At 37.1% G+C, this 20154-nt stretch overlaps 1 protein-coding gene across 4 annotated transcripts in view; it reads left to right on the forward strand.

The window, feature by feature from the left end:
- MGAT4D (MGAT4 family member D) overlaps nt 1-20154 on the forward strand; it is a 59636-nt gene that overhangs the window by 24936 nt on the left and 14546 nt on the right. For 2 of the 4 annotated variants that reach the window (XR_006295385.1, XM_043568357.1), the window contains exons 4-9: nt 2612-2745; nt 6339-6385; nt 12466-12579; nt 14704-14779; nt 16313-16427; nt 19638-19768. Coding sequence is in view for 1 of the 4 variants with exons in the window: in XM_043568357.1 (XP_043424292.1) it covers nt 2612-2745; nt 6339-6385; nt 12466-12579; nt 14704-14779; nt 16313-16427; nt 19638-19768 (617 nt within the window). In the remaining 3 variants the exon portion in view is untranslated. The remainder of the gene's footprint in view (nt 1-2611; nt 2746-6338; nt 6386-12465; nt 12580-14703; nt 14780-16312; nt 16428-19637; nt 19769-20154) is intronic. The other 2 variants (XR_006295386.1, XR_006295387.1) reach the window with 2 other exon arrangements.

Raw genomic sequence — 20154 nt, forward strand, 5'->3', positions numbered from 1 at the left:
TGCTCAACTCTTGCTTAAAGTCCTTTGCTGGATCGTCAGTATATTTAGGATGTTAGCTCCTTGACATGGTATATGCACAATAGACCATATCTTTCAAATCTCAAATTTTGCCACTTCTCTTCCTTTCCAGCAACCCCAAACCACTTATAGTCCCCACAGATAGGCCAAGTGATTAGCACATGCTAATCACTGCCTGTAATGAACATACCACCTCCTGTCAACCACAACTCATTTGTCATGGAAGTCTTTATCCAATATGACTTTTCAGCTTAGCTAACAACTTCTTTGTGCAGTCCTCCATGTCCTCAAGGGACTAGCCTCTACCAGGTCTTTACTAAGCCCTGGGAAATAGTGGTGGGCAAGACGTGACCCTCATCCTCCTAGAGACGTGTGAGAAAACAATTGCAGTATAAAGTGACAGTGCTATGACAAGGGAAATGCAAGGTGGGGCAGGTAATCCATACTTGGGGAATTAGGGCAGACTTTCTGGACGAAGTGGCATCTAAACTGAGACATGAAGGGTGGAAAGAATTGGAATAGGCTGAATGGGGAAAAAGCACGTGATGGACAGTGGAAAAGTAGAGGATGTTCATCCAGGTAAAAGAAAAGGAAAGGAGAGGTCTAACAGTAACAGCAAGAGGGCCTAGAGAAAAAGTGTGACATATGTGCCCAATTGGAGCTGGAAGTTTGGGGCAGTGAGACATGAAGCAGAGGCCAAATAATAAAGGGGATTGGCCATTCACTTATTCACTCCAAATATATTGCTGTTATGATGTATTCTAATAACAAAAAGGATGATAAGTACTATGTAAGACAAATATATAGCTGGTACACTCAGCCTCATTTAGAAAGAATGAGTAGAATTGGCACAAGGAGCCTGAAGAAGAATGTTCTAGGCAGAGAAGGAATGGTATATGTGCAACGATTTGGAGGTGAGAGAGTCCTCTTTGGTCAGTTTATGAAGCTGAAAGATGATTTGTAGACAGTTGAAATAGAAGACGTAGGTTGGGACCAGGTCACTAAAGGCCTTGTAAATGTTTGTAAACACATTCCTTATCCTAAGGCACTGGAAGTCATTCCAGCAATTGCATTTTATTTTTTAGTTTTTTTGTTATGTTTATTTATTTTTGAGAGAGAGAGAGAGAGCAAGAGAGAGATGGGCAAGGGGCAGAGAGAGAGGGAGACACAGAATCCGAAGCAGGCTCCAGGCTCTGAGCTGTCAGCACAGAGCCTGATGTGGGGCTCAGACTCACGAACCACAACATCATGACCTGAGCCAAAGTCGGATGCCCAACAGACTGAGCCACCCAGACGCCCTTTCAGCAATTGCATTTTAGAGTGGATCCCAAATTTGAAACTTGATTCCTGCCTCACACCACCCATAAAAATCAGTTCCAGATGCGCTGTAAGCCTATATATAAAAGGCAAAGAGTTATTTAGGAGAATATCTGTTATGACTTAAAGATAAATGAAGATTTCTCAACAGGAATCAAAACACTAACTATAAAATAATAGGCGGATAAATTATATTAAAATTAAAAATTTCTGTTCATCAAGAGGTAAAAAGTTGAAAAGGGAACACAGAATAGGAATTGATATTTGTAATACACATAACTGACAGAGCATTTATATTCAGAATCTATAAAGTGCATCAATAGATAAGAGAAATCCAGACAACTCTAATAGGGAAACAGGTAAGAGCTTAAACAGAGATTTTACAAAAGAATATCCAAAGACCTATAAACATATGAAAATATGTTCAACTCAATAGTAGTCAGGGAAATACTGATTCTTACTGTTCTCACCAAAGTTCAATAATTTTTTGTTACATAAATGCTTCTCAGTTTGTTGTATACCAGAGCCCTGATTGTTTCAACATGTTTTCCCCCTGTTTCTATTATTGCCAAGTTCTATTATTGCTAAGTTCCTCACTTAGCCATTCTAGAAGTGCTTATCCCTGTCTTAACGGAGGGGAAACTGAGGCTGGAGAGGCTGTGTATCTTGCCCAAGTTCATACAGCCAGGCACTGGTGTTGAGTTTGCGCAGACTTCAGTGATAACAATCTTGGTAGCTATTTAGGATGGCATGAGGTCTGTTCCACCAGTGTTCCAGTCAATATTGGGCAATAAAAGTAACTCAGGGGCATGGATTCATTCCATCAAGTCACTTGGAAATTACTTCGTACATTTTTTTTTCCACAGATGAAAATATTTCATAGTATTTTTCCTGTTTTGGGTTCCAGTGTGTTCTTAGGAAGAGTAGACAATCGGCCAGTGTGTCACATTTTGTATCCAGTTAGGTAAAAGCTATAATAAACAGAGAGTGGTTACTTTTATTTTTCACTACACTGAAACCCTCCAACATGAGAAAATCTTGGAGACTACTTAATGCATTTACTAAGAATCCATTGCAAATTGGAATTTGCTTAAGCACAAAATGAACTTTGTAATAAAAATTAATAGTAGTTTGGATTATTTTTGTAATACAGTTTCAGACACTCTTTTTTGACCATACAACTAACCCAAGCATAGTGATAAGCATAGACATTAATGATAAATTATGTTTTTTCTCTGTGGTTCAAAATGATGATTCCATGCACCTATGTCTGCAGTCTCTTTTGCGCTGGGTATTTCCACTGTTAGCAGAGGAAATCAAAGTTACCTGAAGCAAACCCTGAATTCTGTTGTCTCCAGGATGACTCTCTCAGAAGAGAAGGACTCTGTGGTGATTGTCTCGGTTGCAGATGTACGTATGAAAAATAAGTAGCTCTCCAAATACCCTTCCTCCACGGTAATCACTGTATAGTTTCAGATGTTTTTCTCAAATTTAAAAAAGCAATTCATAGATGCCAGTTTTGGATAGCAGACAATGTATTTGAAACTTGTTTGGCACCACTGAGAAAATTAAATATGTCAACCTAAAAAGAAAAGATAATGGTTACATGCAGAGAAATAAGATTGCATTGTTAAATATGTTACTAGGAGCCCTGTGTACTACATGGTACAGAAATTATATTTATAAACAGAACATCAAAATTGAAGCTACAGTAGAAAACAAAAACAAAAACAAAAACCCTGCCCAGCCCAATAAAAGGTTGCCATATGAATCAAGAGGTAATTTCTGTTAAATTAAGTAACAATAACTACCATGAATATTGAAGCACTCCTTTCTGTATCTCAAGGATTGTGGACCATTTTTATATACCTTATTTGTAGCCTGCATTACATCCTTGTAAAATAGGTATAGCTCTCCTGATTTTACAGGTGAAAAATCCGGGGCTTTATAGAAAGTAAGTAGCTTGCCCAGTAATTAATACAGCAGATTCAAGTCTATGTCTAATAGATTCTCTATCTTGCCTCTAATGCCATGTAAAACTATAAAGCACTGCGTAAATATTAATACCATAAAACCTTTTGGAGGGGAATTTGGGAGTTTGTGTTAGATTTAAAATGTCTATATCCTTTGTCTCAGAAATCTCAATTCTGGGAAGTTATCCTAAAGAGATAATTAGGAAGAATTCCAAAATAATAAAAATATGACAGTATGTGACAGTATCTATAGTCGTTGAGAACACAGACTCGATCTAGATTTCTCTGCTTCCTGGCTTGTGAACTTGAACAAGTTCCTTCACTTCTCTATGCTTCACTTTCTTTCTCTGAAAACAGGCATCATAATATTACCTATGTCACAGTGTTGTTTTGTCAATTAGCTACTGTATTTAAAGTATTTGGAATGATGCATGACACATAGTAAGTGTTCAATAAGTAATTGTTTCAAGGATTTTCAGTGCACAATTGCTTTTTAAAAGCATAATATTGGAAACCACCAAAAATGTCTATCAATAAGAGGCTGGCTAAATACTTGTCTACATTGTGATAATCTGCAGTGCAATTGTAACCATTGAAAAGAGAATGAATATCTATATTCGCTGACATGAAATTATGTCCCTATCATACTGTTGAGTGGGAAAAAAGTTGTTAAGCATCTCATTTAACATAATGTTATCTATGTAAAATGAGATAGAAGGAAGGAAAGAAGTAAAAAAAGATATACAGATAGATGAAATGTATAAAGAAAAAAAATGAGCAAACCTTGGAATAATGGTCTCCAAAATATAAATAATGGTTATCTCTGGATAGTAGGAGATGTAGGGATCCTTTGTCCTTTCTTTTGAATTTTCTATAATAAACATGTCTTTGAATGCAGAAAAAAACTCAAAATAAGCAATAGAAGAACTAATAGGAAAATATAAGTAAAAGATTAAATAGTCATTCTGTCCAAGTTTAGTTTCTTAATATTGGAAGAATATACATAATCTCCAAAATGTTTTGCCACATTTCTGTATATTACATATTACAATCTTCATTTCTTTGCTGCTGACACATGCACATATGCCTTTATAAAATGTTTAGACCAATGATAAAATATTAGGGACAGATTTTAAAATGGAATGTAGAATGTTTAAGAAGTGTAACTTTAGTACTATGTTTAAAATGTAATATGTTTCAGGGAACCTGGGTGGCTCAGTCAGTTTAGCATCTAACTTTTGATCTCAGTTCAGGTCTTGATCTCGGGGTCATGGGTTCAAGCCCCTTGTTGGGCTCCACGCTGGGCATGGAGCCTACTTAAAAAAAATAAGTAATATGTTTCAGTATGTAACAAATAGCTGGTGATTCAGTGTATGGTTATCTTAAGAACCTTAAGTACTGTCATAGAGTTATCTGTATCATGACAGATATATATTTTTTAACGTTTATGTATTTTGAGAGAGAGAGGGAGAGGAAGAGTGCGCGTGGGGAAGGGCAGAAAGAGAGGGAGAAAGAGAATCCGAAGCAGGCGTCATGCCCAGCAGGGCTTGATCTCAGGCATCCCGAGTTCATGACCTCGATGGAAATCAAGAGTCATGCTCAACTGACTGAGCCACCCAGGTGTTCCTTATGACAGATATTTTTAAGTAAACAATCTGACTATATACATTTCAGGGTACTCAGATTTGACAATACAATTGTCATCATTCAGACATTCTTCAGAATTTTGTTTTGAGAGTGCTTGTGGCCCTGAAGCAATATCATTTAAATGCCATCACTTTTGTAAAAAAAAAAAAATGCCATCTGAGAATAAACTACCGAAAGATATTTACAAGTAGGTCTGCCATCTAATCTAGCGCAGCATTTGATGAAGAGTAGGCAAATAAGGTTTGTTAATGGGCAAAAATTTGGGAATTAGGCTGAGTAATACTGTCTGGAAAACTGTGGTATAATATTGAGGTACATTTAGTACCATATAATACTCACAAAATGAAGACATCTTCAAAAAGAGCAGTTCTTAGGGGCACCTGGGTGGCTCACTTGGTTAAGCGTCCAAATCTTGATCTCAGCTCAGGTCATGATCTCATGGGTTCTTTAGAATGAGCCCCACATCGGGCTCTGACAGCACAGAGTTTGCTTGGGAATCTCTCTCTCCTTTCTCTACCGTTGCTCACACATGCGTGTGTGTTCTCTCTCTCTCTCTCTCTCTCTCTCTCTCTCTCAAAATAAATAAACTTAGGGGCGCCTGGGTGGCGCAGTCGGTTAAGCGTCCGACTTCAGCCAGGTCACGATCTCGCGGTCCGTGAGTTCGAGCCCCGCGTCAGGCTCTGGGCTGATGGCTCGGAGCCTGGAGCCTGTTTCCGATTCTGTGTCTCCCTCTCTCTCTGCCCCTCCCCCGTTCATGCTCTGTCTCTCTCTGTCCCAAAAATAAATAAACGTTAAAAAAAAATTAAAAAAATAAATAAATAAATAAATAAACTTAAAAAAATTTTTTTAAACTTCTTTTTAATGTTTAAATTTCAGGTGGGGGGGAGACCCAGAGAGAGAAGGAGACACAGAATGTGAAGCAGGCTCCAGGCTCTGAGCTGTCAGCACAGAACCCGACATGGGGCTCAAACTCACGAACCACAAGATCATGACCTGAACTGAAGTTGGATGCTTAACCGACTGAGCCACCCGATGTGCCTCTAAAAAATTTTTTTTAAAAAGAGCAGTCCTTAGAAATAAGCCATCCCATTTTTAGCACAAAACTGTTTTAGATACATAGGTTTTTGCATACAAATTTTTAAGTGCAAATAATGTATAGTGATATTTTGTATTGTGACAAAGGAAGAATGAAATATTTTAAGTATTCCAGTCAGGTCTTTTAGACACAAGGATATTTTAAATTCTTTTATAGAAAGTGAAAAAATAAAAAAATTCTTAGGACACAATGACATTCCACACATAAACTAGATTTACATGTAGCAAACGTATCAGTAAAACTATGAGGCATGCTTAATTTCAGTAAAATATTTTTCTCATTTTCAGAGAAATGAAGATTATTTAAAATCTGTTGTTGACATGATTACAAAAAGGTGAGTGCTGTCGATAAGCTTAAAAATAGCTGTTCTTTCATTTTTTTCTTTTATTTTTTCTGCCCAATTATTTTATTAGTGATCATATTCTTCTTGATGAGTGTAGCTGTGTAGATGGAACTACTTAGAACTAAGGGTAGTTCTAAGCTGTGATGAAGTATAGCTTACAACTTTCCCCAATTTTGTAGGTTATCTGCCTCATAAAATTCATCTTTTTCATGTTATGATTGTTATATCTATTCTCCCTGAAATCCACTTCTTCTGAGAGAAGCCTACTAGATTATTTTTTAAGCGATCTTGTGTTCCTTACCATATGAAGTTACATTCTCCGCCTCTGCTTATGATCTCCTACTGGACGCAGCCCAGGAGAAGCAAGCACATGCTGACGAATGTACATGAGGTGATTCATCCAGCAAGACCCTATGGAATTGGTCCCAGCCTGTTAGATGTTTATGTTCACGTGGGTGATACAACTGGTAAAAAACAAATCACAACAAGGAAGCTGGTGTTTCGCATTGGTATGGGGAGAGCAATATGAGAACATGTAGAGGAGGAAGTATTTTATTCTGCCTGCAAGATATCAAGAAGGTCCTTCCTGAGAAGTAAGTAACGGGCTGAGTCTAAAGGTGTGAGTAGATCTTCTTCAGGTAGATCCAAAGAGAAAGGGAATGCCTGGCAAAGAGAATTGCTTGAGAAGGCAGCAAGGCCAAACAGGAGTATGCTAGAGTTTTGGAAATATAAGTATATCCTGAGGTGTGGATATTTGGGCTTGAGGAAGAAGTATCAGTGGGAGTTAAGACTGGCTGTAGTAAGATCATGAGGAGTCTTGGATACCATGCTAAGGAATAGGCACTTGATTCCACAGCCCAGAGTTGCAAAACATGGCCTTCCAGCTGAATCTGGCTACTGGACGTGTTTGGCTTAGACAGCAAAGAGTTCTGTGGTTTTTTGTTTGTTTGTTTCCTCACCAAATAGCTCAAGGGGATGAGGCAAAGTTATTTTAGTCAAAAGAATTCCAGCTAATAAGTGTAGAATGAATAGAATTAGAAAATCACCATTTTGAAAACAACTGAGTCAGGCATGTCATTAAGTGATGGGGAGCTTTACAAGGAAGGTGTACTAGCCAGCATCCAAACAGGAAAACCTTTGGTAATTCAGATAGAATTTGATACAAAGAACTGGTCAAAAAGTGTTTACAGGGGCTGAGAGAACCAAAGAGAGAAGAAAGGAAATGGGAGAAGCATGAAGGGAGACAGGAGTATATATACCGCAGGATCTGATGTTGGGCTGCATCTGCTGCTGTGTTGTTGAAAGAGCCACGATCGCAGGTTTGAGCTGTGCCGCCTTGCTCAGCTGGGATCTCCAGTTCTCCGTCGCTTCCTGCTACTCTATCCTGTTGCTGCTGTGGCCTTCACCAGAACCTGAAAGTAGGAAGATTACCCTCCTTGTTGACTGCCTTCCAGTCTCTTGATACTGCCTCCCACGGGCAGAACCTATGTGGAAGGTGTCTAGCAAGGGGGCCTGGGATTGTGGCGTGCAGGAACCCTCCCCCTATAATACCTGGGAGAACAGAAGTGTGAGAATGGGGGCTGAGGGCACATGGGCAATCCGCAGGAGGGGGTCAAGTGCCCCCACCTGAACCTGTGATCAGTCACAGCACCCCTGGAAGTGAGACAGCGAGACAGTTTGTGCCTTCTGTTGTGATGTAAATGAAATACACCATGAAACAACTCTAGGGAATTATTGCCCACCACTCTCCAAAGTATAACACAACACAAACACAAAATACGACATCTACTTTAAATCCAAGTTTGGCGTCTACACAGTGAACAAAGGAAGCAGTCTGGAGTAGCCACCAGAATGAGGACGGAGGACATGCTGTAAGACAGGTGACCCCGTTCTTTCAATAAGACTTGTTTGAGAACAAGAATAAAAGAGAAACTGAAATGATCGGTCTGGGTAGTAAATTTAGAAAAGAAGCAAGAGGTAACAGATTACAACGAGGGGATCTTATGTGGATGCTTATTTGAACACTCCACCTCCCCCACTGAATACTTGTCAGGCTCCTGGGGACATGTGAGTTATCAGCTGAATATTATGTGATATTACATAACTATTCTTAGTCTTGTAAGGTGTGATAATGGCATGCAGTTATGTGAATAAATGCCCTTTTTTGATTTTGACACTGAAGAATTTAAGGGTAAGAAATGATATCCAGGATTTGTTTTTAAAAACTTCAACAACAAAAAGTGGGCAGTATGGATGAAACAAGTGTGGTTAAAAAAAAAAATAATGGTTGTTGAAATCAGATGATTTGGGATTCGTTGTATTCCCACTTTTGTGTGTGTGTGGTAATTTTCATAATAAAAGTTTAAAGAATTGAATTAGACTATTTTCAACAAGCTTGATGGATGGGGAGTAAAGTTAAACACAGCAGCCTGAAGGAAAACTTGTGTTAGGGGAGGTCTGGAGATGGGGGCTCCGGGAGTGGTTTTATATGTGATCTCATCCATGGGAGGAAGCTGATGGACAAGGTCTAGGGGCAGTGGATACCAGGCACGTGTGGAAGGAGTTTTAGGCAGGACTAAGCTACGATAAGGGGGAAAACAATAAGAATAGGTGAAGGAGCAGAAAAAAATAATTAGTTTGAGAAAGGAGGGTGAAACTAAAGAATTCCATCCTTAACGGCTATTCCCTGTGAAAGAAAAATAGTATGTTGAGAATGAGGGATTTATTGGCAGTGAGCTTGAACTGGAGAATGGTAGTGAAGCCTCGAAGTAGATGTTGTGTATGGAGGGAGATAGAGCTGGGCAAGATTAATGAAAACACCCATATATGTCTGTTTTTTTCCCAAAAAAGATTGCCCAGGAGAAAAGTTGCCTCATACTTGAAATGTTCTCCTAATCCAGGATATGCTCTCTTGGTTGCTTTACTCTGCATAATAATCCACTATTTGGAGAGTACACATTAGCCTGAAATGACTTCAGTCTATACTAGGTTGGTCCTTATAAGGGAGTCTTAATAGGATCCGTTACAAAGAAGGTAGAGGTTTATAAACAATTCCTGGGGATGTCTTTGCATAATTGCAAAACTTTTGAAGATGACTTTAAAAACGAATTCTAGTATATGGTTACTTGTGGAGATCACAAAAATATTACTTGGTGTATAGGGATACTTACGTTTTGCTATAAAATGTACAAAGACAATGTCACTAACTGGTATTTTAGCCAGGCTTGAAGATCATGTGTATCAGAGAACTGTATTAGATGATTCAAAAAGATTCGCATGATGATAAGGATATTAATGTTAACAATACAGCATGAAGGGTTGGGATACAGTTTTATTTTTTGTGAGACTAGAATAAAACTATAATTTAAAATTTTAATGTAGACTCAATACTTCTCATTTATATGCCTACATTTTTCTGTATTTAATTTAGCTCAAAACCTTCTTTCTAGGTCTTCTTATTGGGGTTAATGAGAGATTGCTCTATATGTTATTGACCCTAAATTTGAGACTATATAGTAATTGTTAAAGGACCCAACTAAGGTTATATAAAACCTTATATGAAACTGTATGTAGCTATGTGCTTTATATAAAACTGTAAAGCTGTATGGTTTCCATACTTTTATGACTGTAAGGTAAAATTATTCATTTATAATGGCAACAACATACAATTATACTATTTTCTCTAGTCATTGGCAATTCGCAATTCTGGTATCATTATCTCCAGGACTTTTGATGTTATACATAACCTAATAAGCTAGAAAAGGTTTAAAGAATCCTAGAAAGATGTCACCACACAAGATTCAAGGGTCTTGCTTAAGACAGACTGAAAAAAAAATGAGCCTGGAATCTTTCTCTTTATCAGTAATGGGAAATTATACCGTCAAGATAGAAATTATTTGTAACTGGGCCTTTGTTGTTTTGAGACTTTGCGTGAAATTTTCTAGAGGACAAAATTTATAAGCTTCTGCAATCCTAGTTTTTGATGATTGTATATGCTGCAACTTAATGTTATTTTCACGTACCTCTGCTATTCTAAATTGCTGTACAAAGTTATGCAATTTTACTTTTTTAAAATGTAGGTATTGTGTTACTAATTTTTACCCCAAAGCAAGCAGAATTCCTCATTCTTTTCTTTGATCCAGCATTTTCTACCCTCCAAGGAACATACTAAAATTAGTGTTTAAAAATCTTTCCAGTTGATACACCATAAAATCAGAGGATTCAGGAAGACTTTCATCTCCTGCACTTCCCCATTTACACTCCCACCTAAATAGATAATAAGTCAACAAACAAACAAATAACCAGAAACTCTTCCACTGATGCATAGAGCCTCGTTAGAATCCAGTTACCTGTAGAACAGTTCTTTCCCTGGAAGGGAGTGTATGGCTATGCTACGTTTACAGATGAGGAAACTGAAGGTTAGAGCAAGTAAATGGCTGGTTAAAGTTTGTAAGTGATGGAAGCAAAATTAGCAGAGACCCTTTTCTGGGTTCAAACCCCACATTCTCGGTAGCACATGCTGCCACCCCATGCTCATGATACACACCAATTTCAAACATTTGGAAACCATTTTAAAAGCAAACAAAAGGAATAAAATTGTCTGCATTCTAATGTCACAAGAAGGCGACACAAGCACTGTGATCAGGCGCCAACAGACTTTGGAAGAAGGGGTGAGATGATGATGTGCATTTGTTATTTGTGTAACGGCATGTGGGCTGAAGAGCCCGAAGCAAGTTTGTACTTTATGGAATTATTCGCGGTGAATATAGCATGATGACTCAAATTCCAACAGTGTTGTTGAGGGAGATGTGTTATCTAATACATGGTAACTGAGATTCATTCGTATTGGAATTGTGCAAAGTGAGAACTGCCTTTTTTGCACATAATTGAGATTGTGCATGTAAAACTCTGCCCTGCTTTTTCACCTATTAGTAAAAAACAAACATTTTCTTGAGACTTTAACATTTTAATAAATAATGTAATGCCTAAACATAAATCCCACTTAAAGTCGTATTCTCTCTAAAGGAAAATCATTCAAAAGGCTCTACCTGGTGTCCCACCCTTTACCCTGATGGTGGAAGATTTGTATAACAGCTTTTGTGAGCCGTGTGCTGTGTATTTTAATGATGGTCTATAAATATTAACTTAGAATTTTTTTTAATTTTTAATTTTCTTCAATTTTAATATATATTTTTATTTTATTTAAATCCAACATACATTGTATGTTAGTTAACATATGGTGTGATGAGAGTTTCAGGAGTAGAATTTAATGATTCGGCGCTTAACTTTTAACACTCAGTGCTCATCCCAACAAGGGCCTTCCCCAAAACCCATCATCCATTTATCCCATCCCTCCACTCAACAAAATAAAGATTATAAAAAGCATACATAGTCATCCAATGAATGTGGACAAGAGTCACCTTTAATCTTTGCTTGCTGTGATGAGTCTGTTATCCAGTAGGAATCTTATTAAACTCAAAAGTATGCATTTTTTTATTTTTTAAGTTTATTTATTTACTGAAAGAGAGAGAGAGAAGAGATGGGGGAAAGGACAGAGAAAGATGGAGAGAGAGAATCCTAAGCAGGCCGTGTGCTGTCAGCGCAGAACCTGACGCAGGGCTCAAACTCACAAACTGTGAGATCGTGACCTGAGCCCAAACTAAGAGTCAAACGCTTTACTGAATGAGCCACCCAGGTACCCCAAAACTATGCATTTTTAAAAATCACCTAATGTTCTAGGCTAACTCACTAGTTTCATTATTTTGAATCTTTTAGTGTATATATATATATATATGGTTGTAAACTTGCAAAAACTTAAAGTGCCTATAATTTTTATGAAAATAAATTAATTTTATATTGTATATTTTAACTTTTTGTTATATTGTGCACTAATTTATAAAAGAAATAGTTTAGCTAAAAAGTATTAGTTTCATAATGTGGATATCATGTATCAACCTGTGAAATAATTTGAATAAAAATATTACATGGACGTGCATGAAGACATTCTTTTTAAGTATTTGTTCATTTGGTAAATCAAATATTCAATTACAAACTTCCACTTCTGTTTACAGATTCAAAAGGCAGCTGAAGTCTGGATCCTTGGAAGTCATTTCAATACCTGCCTTTTTTTATCCAAACATGTTACACATCAAGCAGTCAACTGAGGACTCAGGAAAATTAGAGAGGTATCAGGGCACCCGGGTGGCTCAGTCGGTTAAGTGTCTGACTTCAGCTCAGGTCATGATCGAACAGTCTGTGAGATCAAGCCCCGTGCTGGGCTCTGTGCTGACAGCTCAGAGCCTGGAGCCTGCTTCAGATTCTGTGTCTCCCTCTCTCTCTCTGTCCCTCCTCCATTCGCACTCGGTCTTTCTCTCAAAAATAGATAAACATTTAAAAAAATTAGGTATGATGTATTAGAAGACAGTATTCTCAAATAACAAACTTCATCAGATGTACTGTTGGAACCAGCATCTAATAGATCCCATTTCACAGTCAGTTCTTGCAAGAATGACTATGTGTGTGCCTTCCCAGTCTGTGTCCAGCGATGTCAGGTTGGTAGCATGAAATCAGTGATGGTAGGAGCAACTACACTATGGAAATGGGCAGAAGCTACAAATCGTGGTTCATCCCCACCCCACTCCCCAGAAAACATTTACCACCAGCACTGGATTATCAGTGTTCACATGTTCAGCTGATAATTAGCAAGGGCATAATGATGGGGGAAAAAAGCCTGGGGTTATAAATTATTACACGTGCCTTCTAATTCCAGCTTTTCTGTTTGTTGGTCATCCTGGCAATTTAGCCTTTGTTTTCTTAGCTGCTTCCACTTTCTGGTGTGTATAATAAAATCTATGTTGTATATTTGGAAAAATCATGGTGAGAATAAAATATGATAGTATAGTATTTATGAAAGAATTTTGAACAATTAAAAGGTTTGTATGTGTACAAAGGAACACTACTGTTTGATTATAAATGTGGAAGGTATTATAAGAAATGAAGTAATTCGGTTCCTCAAAACTTAATAGAGTAAAGAAATGCCAGAATTCAGAAAAAAACATCTTATCCCAGGAAACTCATTTAGCTCTGTTTTGTTTTACAATAATAAATGGTATGTCAGAATCTGGAAATCTCTTAAGGATTTTGTTTTAATTAAGTAGTCAGTTTTTAGAGTCATAAAGCTGGGAGGCATTCTAGATCCTGTTTTTCCTTCTGCCCTTTATGTCTCTATCATTTCTTCTTTAAAAAAAAAATCTCTCTTGGAGCGCCTGGGTGGCTCAGTCAGTTGAATGTCCCGACTTCAGCTAAGGTCATGATCTCACAGTTGGTGAGTTCGAGCCCTGCATCTGTCTCGCTGTTGTCAGTGTGGAGCCTGCTTTAGATATTCTGTTTCCCTCTCTCTCTGCCCCTCTCCTGCTCACACTCTCTCTTTCAAAAATGAATAAACATTTATTAAAAAAAAATATTTCTCTGCATCATCCCTCTCCTTCCCATTCCTCTGGTCTGGACCATTCCTCTGCTCTGGACCATTCCTCTGCTTCAGGCGATTAATGATCTATTTGCTTTCCCTAAGCCTCACCTAGCCTGTCTTCCAATTTATTCTCCATAGTGTAGACAGAAGAATCATAGGAGAGCAAGTGCAAAGTTTCCTTCATGATCTGGTCTCTTCCCACCTTACCATCATCAGCTTCTTTTCCATCCATTCTTGGTGCTGTAGATCTGAGGTGGCAGGCTCTCTCACATGCTTCATGTCTTTGCGATACTGGTCCTCTCACTGAATGCCCTGCTCCCTGCTCCACCCGCCCTGTCTTATGTTACATCATCATTGCCAACGTCTTTGTATATCACTTATCTAATCATTCTGATCTTATTACTTTTCCATATTTTCATAGAAGATTATGAAACCCAGAAGGGCGAGAGGTGCATTGTGTATTGTTCTTTGTATCTTAAGGAACTGGCCTTGCATCTAGCTTAGTGTTAAATTAGAACCAAGTTTCTTCTTACTTTTATTTGAACGAGACCTAAGATGAGAAAGGATATTAACTTTCTTGTACAGATCAAAAATTAACTGACCAAAACGTAAAATTAATAGATTGTGCTTATTCTAGTTTAGCGATGGCAGATATCGGCCACTAAATGAAGATGGGAACCTTTTTGGTGTAACTTTTCAGTGTAACACTCAATTTCACTTACTGTAGACAGTACTCCATGTTAGCAAAGGGCTAAACAAAGTTTGTGTTTAATTACTGGTGTGCTTATAAATAATTATGTAATAATGACAAATATTAACAGATTTTATTATTTATCTTTAGTTGGCGCATCAAACAAGTACTGGATTTTTGTTTTTTGATGCTTTATGCCCAACCAAAGGCCATGTATTATTTACAGGTAAGACCTTGATATATATATGTATAATTTAAAGTGGAAGTATTATGTTTTCCTTCCTTCCTGCTTGTATTCCTCCACCTTACTTTGTATTCAGAAAATAAGAAAATGCCAAAGAAAATGCCAAAAGGAAGTTGAAAGTTGATTTGAACTAAGTCTTCTAGTGGGGTTTACTATTAACAGAGGAAATCATAGTTACCTGAAGCAAACTGAAAAGAACTTCTCAAATTAGAAAAAAATAGAAATTATGCTCCCTACATTTCTCTCCCCGCAAATTTATTACATTAAACAAACATTTTAAACACTTAATATACGCCATTGGTACCCTACATTGTCTCCTCTTGTATTTTATGTTCTACCCACTTCTACAGTGCCTTACTGTATTTCTTAAATAAATAAACTGTATATAGTTTGGATCCCCTGAATTCTGGCATATTGTTAAATAAAGAGTGTTATGTTTCAGCCGTGAGTATATACTTCACTATATGTGACAATGTGCTGTTGTTAAGAAGAGTTTGTAAGATACCACTGGAGATGAGAGAAACGTTAGAAAAAAGCCTGAAGCAAGGTGTTTCTCTTTTACCGGAAGAAAAAAAAAAGATCCTTTTGATTTCTGGTTAACAGAAACATGAGATCCACCCAATGTATTCTTCCCAATTTGAAACAATGTGATTCTAGTTTGTGCTCTGGTAACTTGCTTGTGGATTTCCACATTTTTCTGAATCATTTAGGAGGCCCTCTTATTGTATAGATTACCCATAATATGTATGAAATTAAAAAAAGAAAATTCTAGGGGAGCCTGGGTGCCTCAGTATGTTAAGCGTCTGACTCTTGATTTCGGCTTAGGTCATGATGTCACAGTTCATGAGATGGAGTTTCAAGTTGGTCTCCATGCTGCCAGCACAGAACCTGCCTGGGATTGTCTTGTCTCCCTCTCTCTTTCGCGCCCCGCGCCACCCCCCCCCCCCCTCGCTCGTGCTCTTCCTCTCCCTCTCTCTCTCTCTCAAAATAAATAAATAAATATTTTTTTAGGAGAAAATTCTAGTTTCTCTTTCCCCCTCTCTTATGGAGAACTATTCTTAGGCTTATGTGTACCAACATTCATCTACCCAGCTAGTTGTGGATGAGACTGCCAGTTCCCTTTCGTCATCTCATTGCCAAGCACGGTCCCTGGTTCTCTGGTGACAGGACCTGGCGCCTATCATCTCAAACATAAAGCTAGTGAGGCTTAAACTGGGAACGGAAGTATTTGTAAGGATGTAAATAGATTCGGATAAATAGATTTTTTTCAATGAGGATTTAGATTGAGTGTTGCATATTACTACTTAGGAAAGAAACCTCATCTCTAGTCTCAGAATCTCAAAGTGAAAACTAACTAATAGTAAATACCCTCAGTGAACTGAACTAAAAATAAACTAACCTCATAAAAACTGGTTTTTCAGTGTATTCTATTGAGAAAGTATTTTCAGTTCTCAAGCAAATGCAATTTATTCAATGGAAGCATCAAAGGAACTAATGACTTTTGTTTTTTTCCAGCTAGAAGATGATATCATAGCTAAAAAGAGGTACTTTACAAAAATCACAGATTTTGTGCATAATATCACTTCAAATAATTGGTTTTATATTGAGTTTTCAATTCTTGGATTCATAGGTAAGCCTTGTATTTTCTAGCACACAATAATCCTAAACTTTCTTAAAAACTTACTAGTTTGTTACTTAATGGAAAGGAATGGCATGATTTCTGTAAAGATACTGTTAATTTAACAGTAAGATCAAATTCAGGTATCTTGAGTTTCAGTAAATGTATTTTTAAACCAATCTTTCCGAGATAGACAATATAAATAAGCAGCCTATACATGTGATGAAAATGTAAGAAAGCTACTACTTGCTAAATGCTTGCTGCAAGTCTGGCCCACATGTTAACTCAGTGACTAAGGGGTACTGCTCTATTTTACATGAAAACTCAAAGAGTTAAAGTTGTAAGAAAGGAATTCTGATTTAGGACTACCGTACTCTAAATTCCTGGTAATTTCCAGTATGCCAAATGTGACATACTTAGAAAAGTATAAAAATATGTGAATCATACCCACCATGGAAGAATGCCTAAAATTGGGCCAATCGTGGGATTTAAAAAAAAATTCTTTTATAGACTTTCTTTCTTCTTCCTTCCACTCTTTCTACCCTCCCTCCTATACTTTTTCTTTTGTTTGAACCTTGAGGTGGCAAGTTGAATTACCACCCTCATTCCATGGTGCATATCATCCTTGCTTTCATACAGGAGCCCTCTTTTACTTTGTTCTTTCATTTTATGCCCAGTCCCTACTCCCACTTCCTCCCACCCCCCAGTAGGCTTCCATTCTAATATGTTCAAAGTGTACATATAGGGGCACCTAGGTGGCTCAGTCGGTGAACCTTCAGACCTCTGCTCAGGTCACGATCTCACAGTTTGTGAGTTCAAGCCCCGCATCGGGCTCTATGCTGACAGCTCAGAGCCTGGAACCTGCTTCAGATTCTGTGACTCCCCTCTCTTTTCCCCTCCCCTGCTTGTGCTTTGTCTGTCTCTCGCTCTCGAAAATAAATAATAGACATTTTAAAATGTTTAGAACAAAGTATACATATAAATATGCTTATATTGGTGTTTATCATGTTTTTGTCTGTTTAAAATTTACATAAATGGTGATGTGATAACCCTCTTCATGCCCCTTAACATTTTTGTCCTCAAAACTAGATTTTCAAACTGTCAACATGTTGATTTGTGTCAATTTAGTTTATTGTTTCTTACTGCTGTTGCATATGCCCCACATAATAATCCATTTGACTTCTCCGTCCTCAAAGTGGTCAACTTTGCTCCCAACTCTCTGCTGCCACAAAGAAATGAAGTGACATATTTTGTCCCCTGGATCAGGACCACTGAGGGTGAATATGACTGTGTCTCTAAGTCATGCCAGATTACTTTGCAGATTGGCTGTACAGTTTATAGTCCCCTAAGCAGTGCGTATGAGTTCCCACCTCCCCATATGCTTGACAACATGTGATTCTATTTTTTAAATTTTTTTTTTTCAACGTTTATTTATTTTTGGGACAGAGAGAGACAGAGCATGAATGGGGGAGGGGCAGAGAGAGAGGGAGACACAGAATCGGAAGCAGGCTCCAGGCTCTGAGCCATCAGCCCAGAGCCCGACGCGGGGCTCGAACTCACGGAGCGTGAGATCGTGACCTGGCTGAAGTCGGACGCTTAACCGACTGCGCCACCCAGGCGCCCCGACAACATGTGATTCTATTACATCATTTTTTATTTATTTATTTTTGCCATTGGGAGGAGTGTTAAGAATTTCTCTGATTGCTAGTGAAATCTGTTATTCATATACTTACTTGATAACTTTCTTTTCCATACTTTCTGTCAAGTATTGCAGAATCCAATTTTGAAACCCCAAAGGTTTATGCTCAGCTTTGATTTAAATACGAGGAAAAATTATAGGTAACAGCAATACCTGATAAGCTTGAAGAGGAAGTAATTTTGTTGATACATTACTGCGAAAATTTTAAATTTTTTGTATCTTTCTCACCAAAGCCCGGTGTGAGAAGGCTGGAGAGTATTCACATTCTGACCAAGAGCACACTGAACAAGGAGCATTGTATATGTAATCCTGAAGTCTTATTTAAGCTTAAGTTTACAACACCTTTGTTTTTTGTTGTTAGTGTTGTTATAAAACTAACAATTTTCTTACTCAATATTACCAAAAACATGAGTTTGCTAAATAGAATTTTACAGCATGCTGACAGCAGATAAGGAAGAGACAAATATTGATTCAACTATTTCCATCATTAAATCACTTACTTTGGTTACTATATAAAAACCAAAAAATTAAAATATAACTATACATTTGATTAAATAACTCATACAGATTCAACTCCTAGTAAAGAAAAGGAAGCATGATTACTTCCTACTATCATATTTATTAAATAGGTGTATTTTACACTATTTACTTTAACATTTACCTGAATCTTATACCTTCAACTTCATTTTAAAATCAAAGATGCAGTATATTAGAAGAAAGCAATTGGACCTAAGGAAATATCCTACTTTAAAGTATAGCAAATCTTTAAGTATCACAAATATAAGATAGAAATAAAATTCTTATAAAATGAGGGGTGCCTGGGTGGCTCAGTCGGTTAAGCAGCCGACTTTGTCTCAGGTCATGATCTCGCGGTCCGTGAGTTCAAGCCCGCGTTGGGCTCTGTGCTGACAGCTCAGAGCCTGGAGCCTGCTTCTGTTTCTGTGTCTCCCTCTCTCCTGCCCCTCCCTCATTCGTGCTCTGTCTCTCTCTGCCTTTCAAAAATGAATGAATGTTAAAAAAAATTTTTTTAATTCTTATAAAATGATGCTCAAATATTGAAATAATGCTATATTTTAATCAAAATTAAATACTAAACATAAAAAATGTGGTAGATTGATAAAATTCTACAAAAGTCAGGTTATAGATCCGCTTCTACAAAATTAAGTAAAAATTATAGCTTCTGTACATTTCATTTTATGTATTTGTATCTTTCACAAGACTTAGAAATTGATCCTCATTGGTTATCAAAATTGGTTTCCTGAGGGTATTCACTATTCTAAACCTGCTTCACACTTCTCTCTCCCAGAAGTGGTAATCTGTAATACTTAAGCAGATATATTATTTTATTATCCTTAACTTCATGAATGCTTTAAGGATATACTTATATAAGGATATATTTAATTTTTAATGATTTTTTGGTCCTTTCTCTTGTTAATAGAATGAACAACTATATATAAGGGTTATTTTATAATATATGGTATAAACACTCGAGTTATTTGGATTTGTTTACTTTTTCTTCGTAGGAAAGCTATTTAAATCTGAGGACTTAACTGACTTTGTGCGTTTTTTTTTAATGTTCTACAAAGATAAACCCGTAGATTTGCTTTTGGGGGACATTTTTCAGGTAAAGATGTGTAACCCAGGAGAGACTCCTGTGAGTATTTCTTTACTTTGTAAATAAAAACTATTTTAGGAAAATACTATCTGTCTAATGTAATTCCCTGAAATTTGTTTACAGAACTAAACCTGATGAGTGCATTAGTTTTTAAGTTCTGGTATCCAGAATTTTTACTGACACTTATACCTACTACATCAAATAATGAGAGGCCACAAATTTAGTGAAAAGTGGAAGAAAAGTGACAAACAATAATAAAATGATAGATGCAAATTAAATATGTCAAAATATACCAGCTAAGAGATAGTTCATCAGAATGGATTAAAAAACACTATGCAATTATTGCTGTCTGTACTCAGTTAAAATATAATGAAATACATAGGTTAAAAGTAAAAGATGGAAAAATAAATACCTTGCAGACAATA

The sequence above is a fragment of the Prionailurus bengalensis genome, chromosome B1 (genome assembly GCF_016509475.1).
Source record: "Prionailurus bengalensis isolate Pbe53 chromosome B1, Fcat_Pben_1.1_paternal_pri, whole genome shotgun sequence".
NCBI lineage: Eukaryota > Metazoa > Chordata > Mammalia > Carnivora > Felidae > Prionailurus > Prionailurus bengalensis.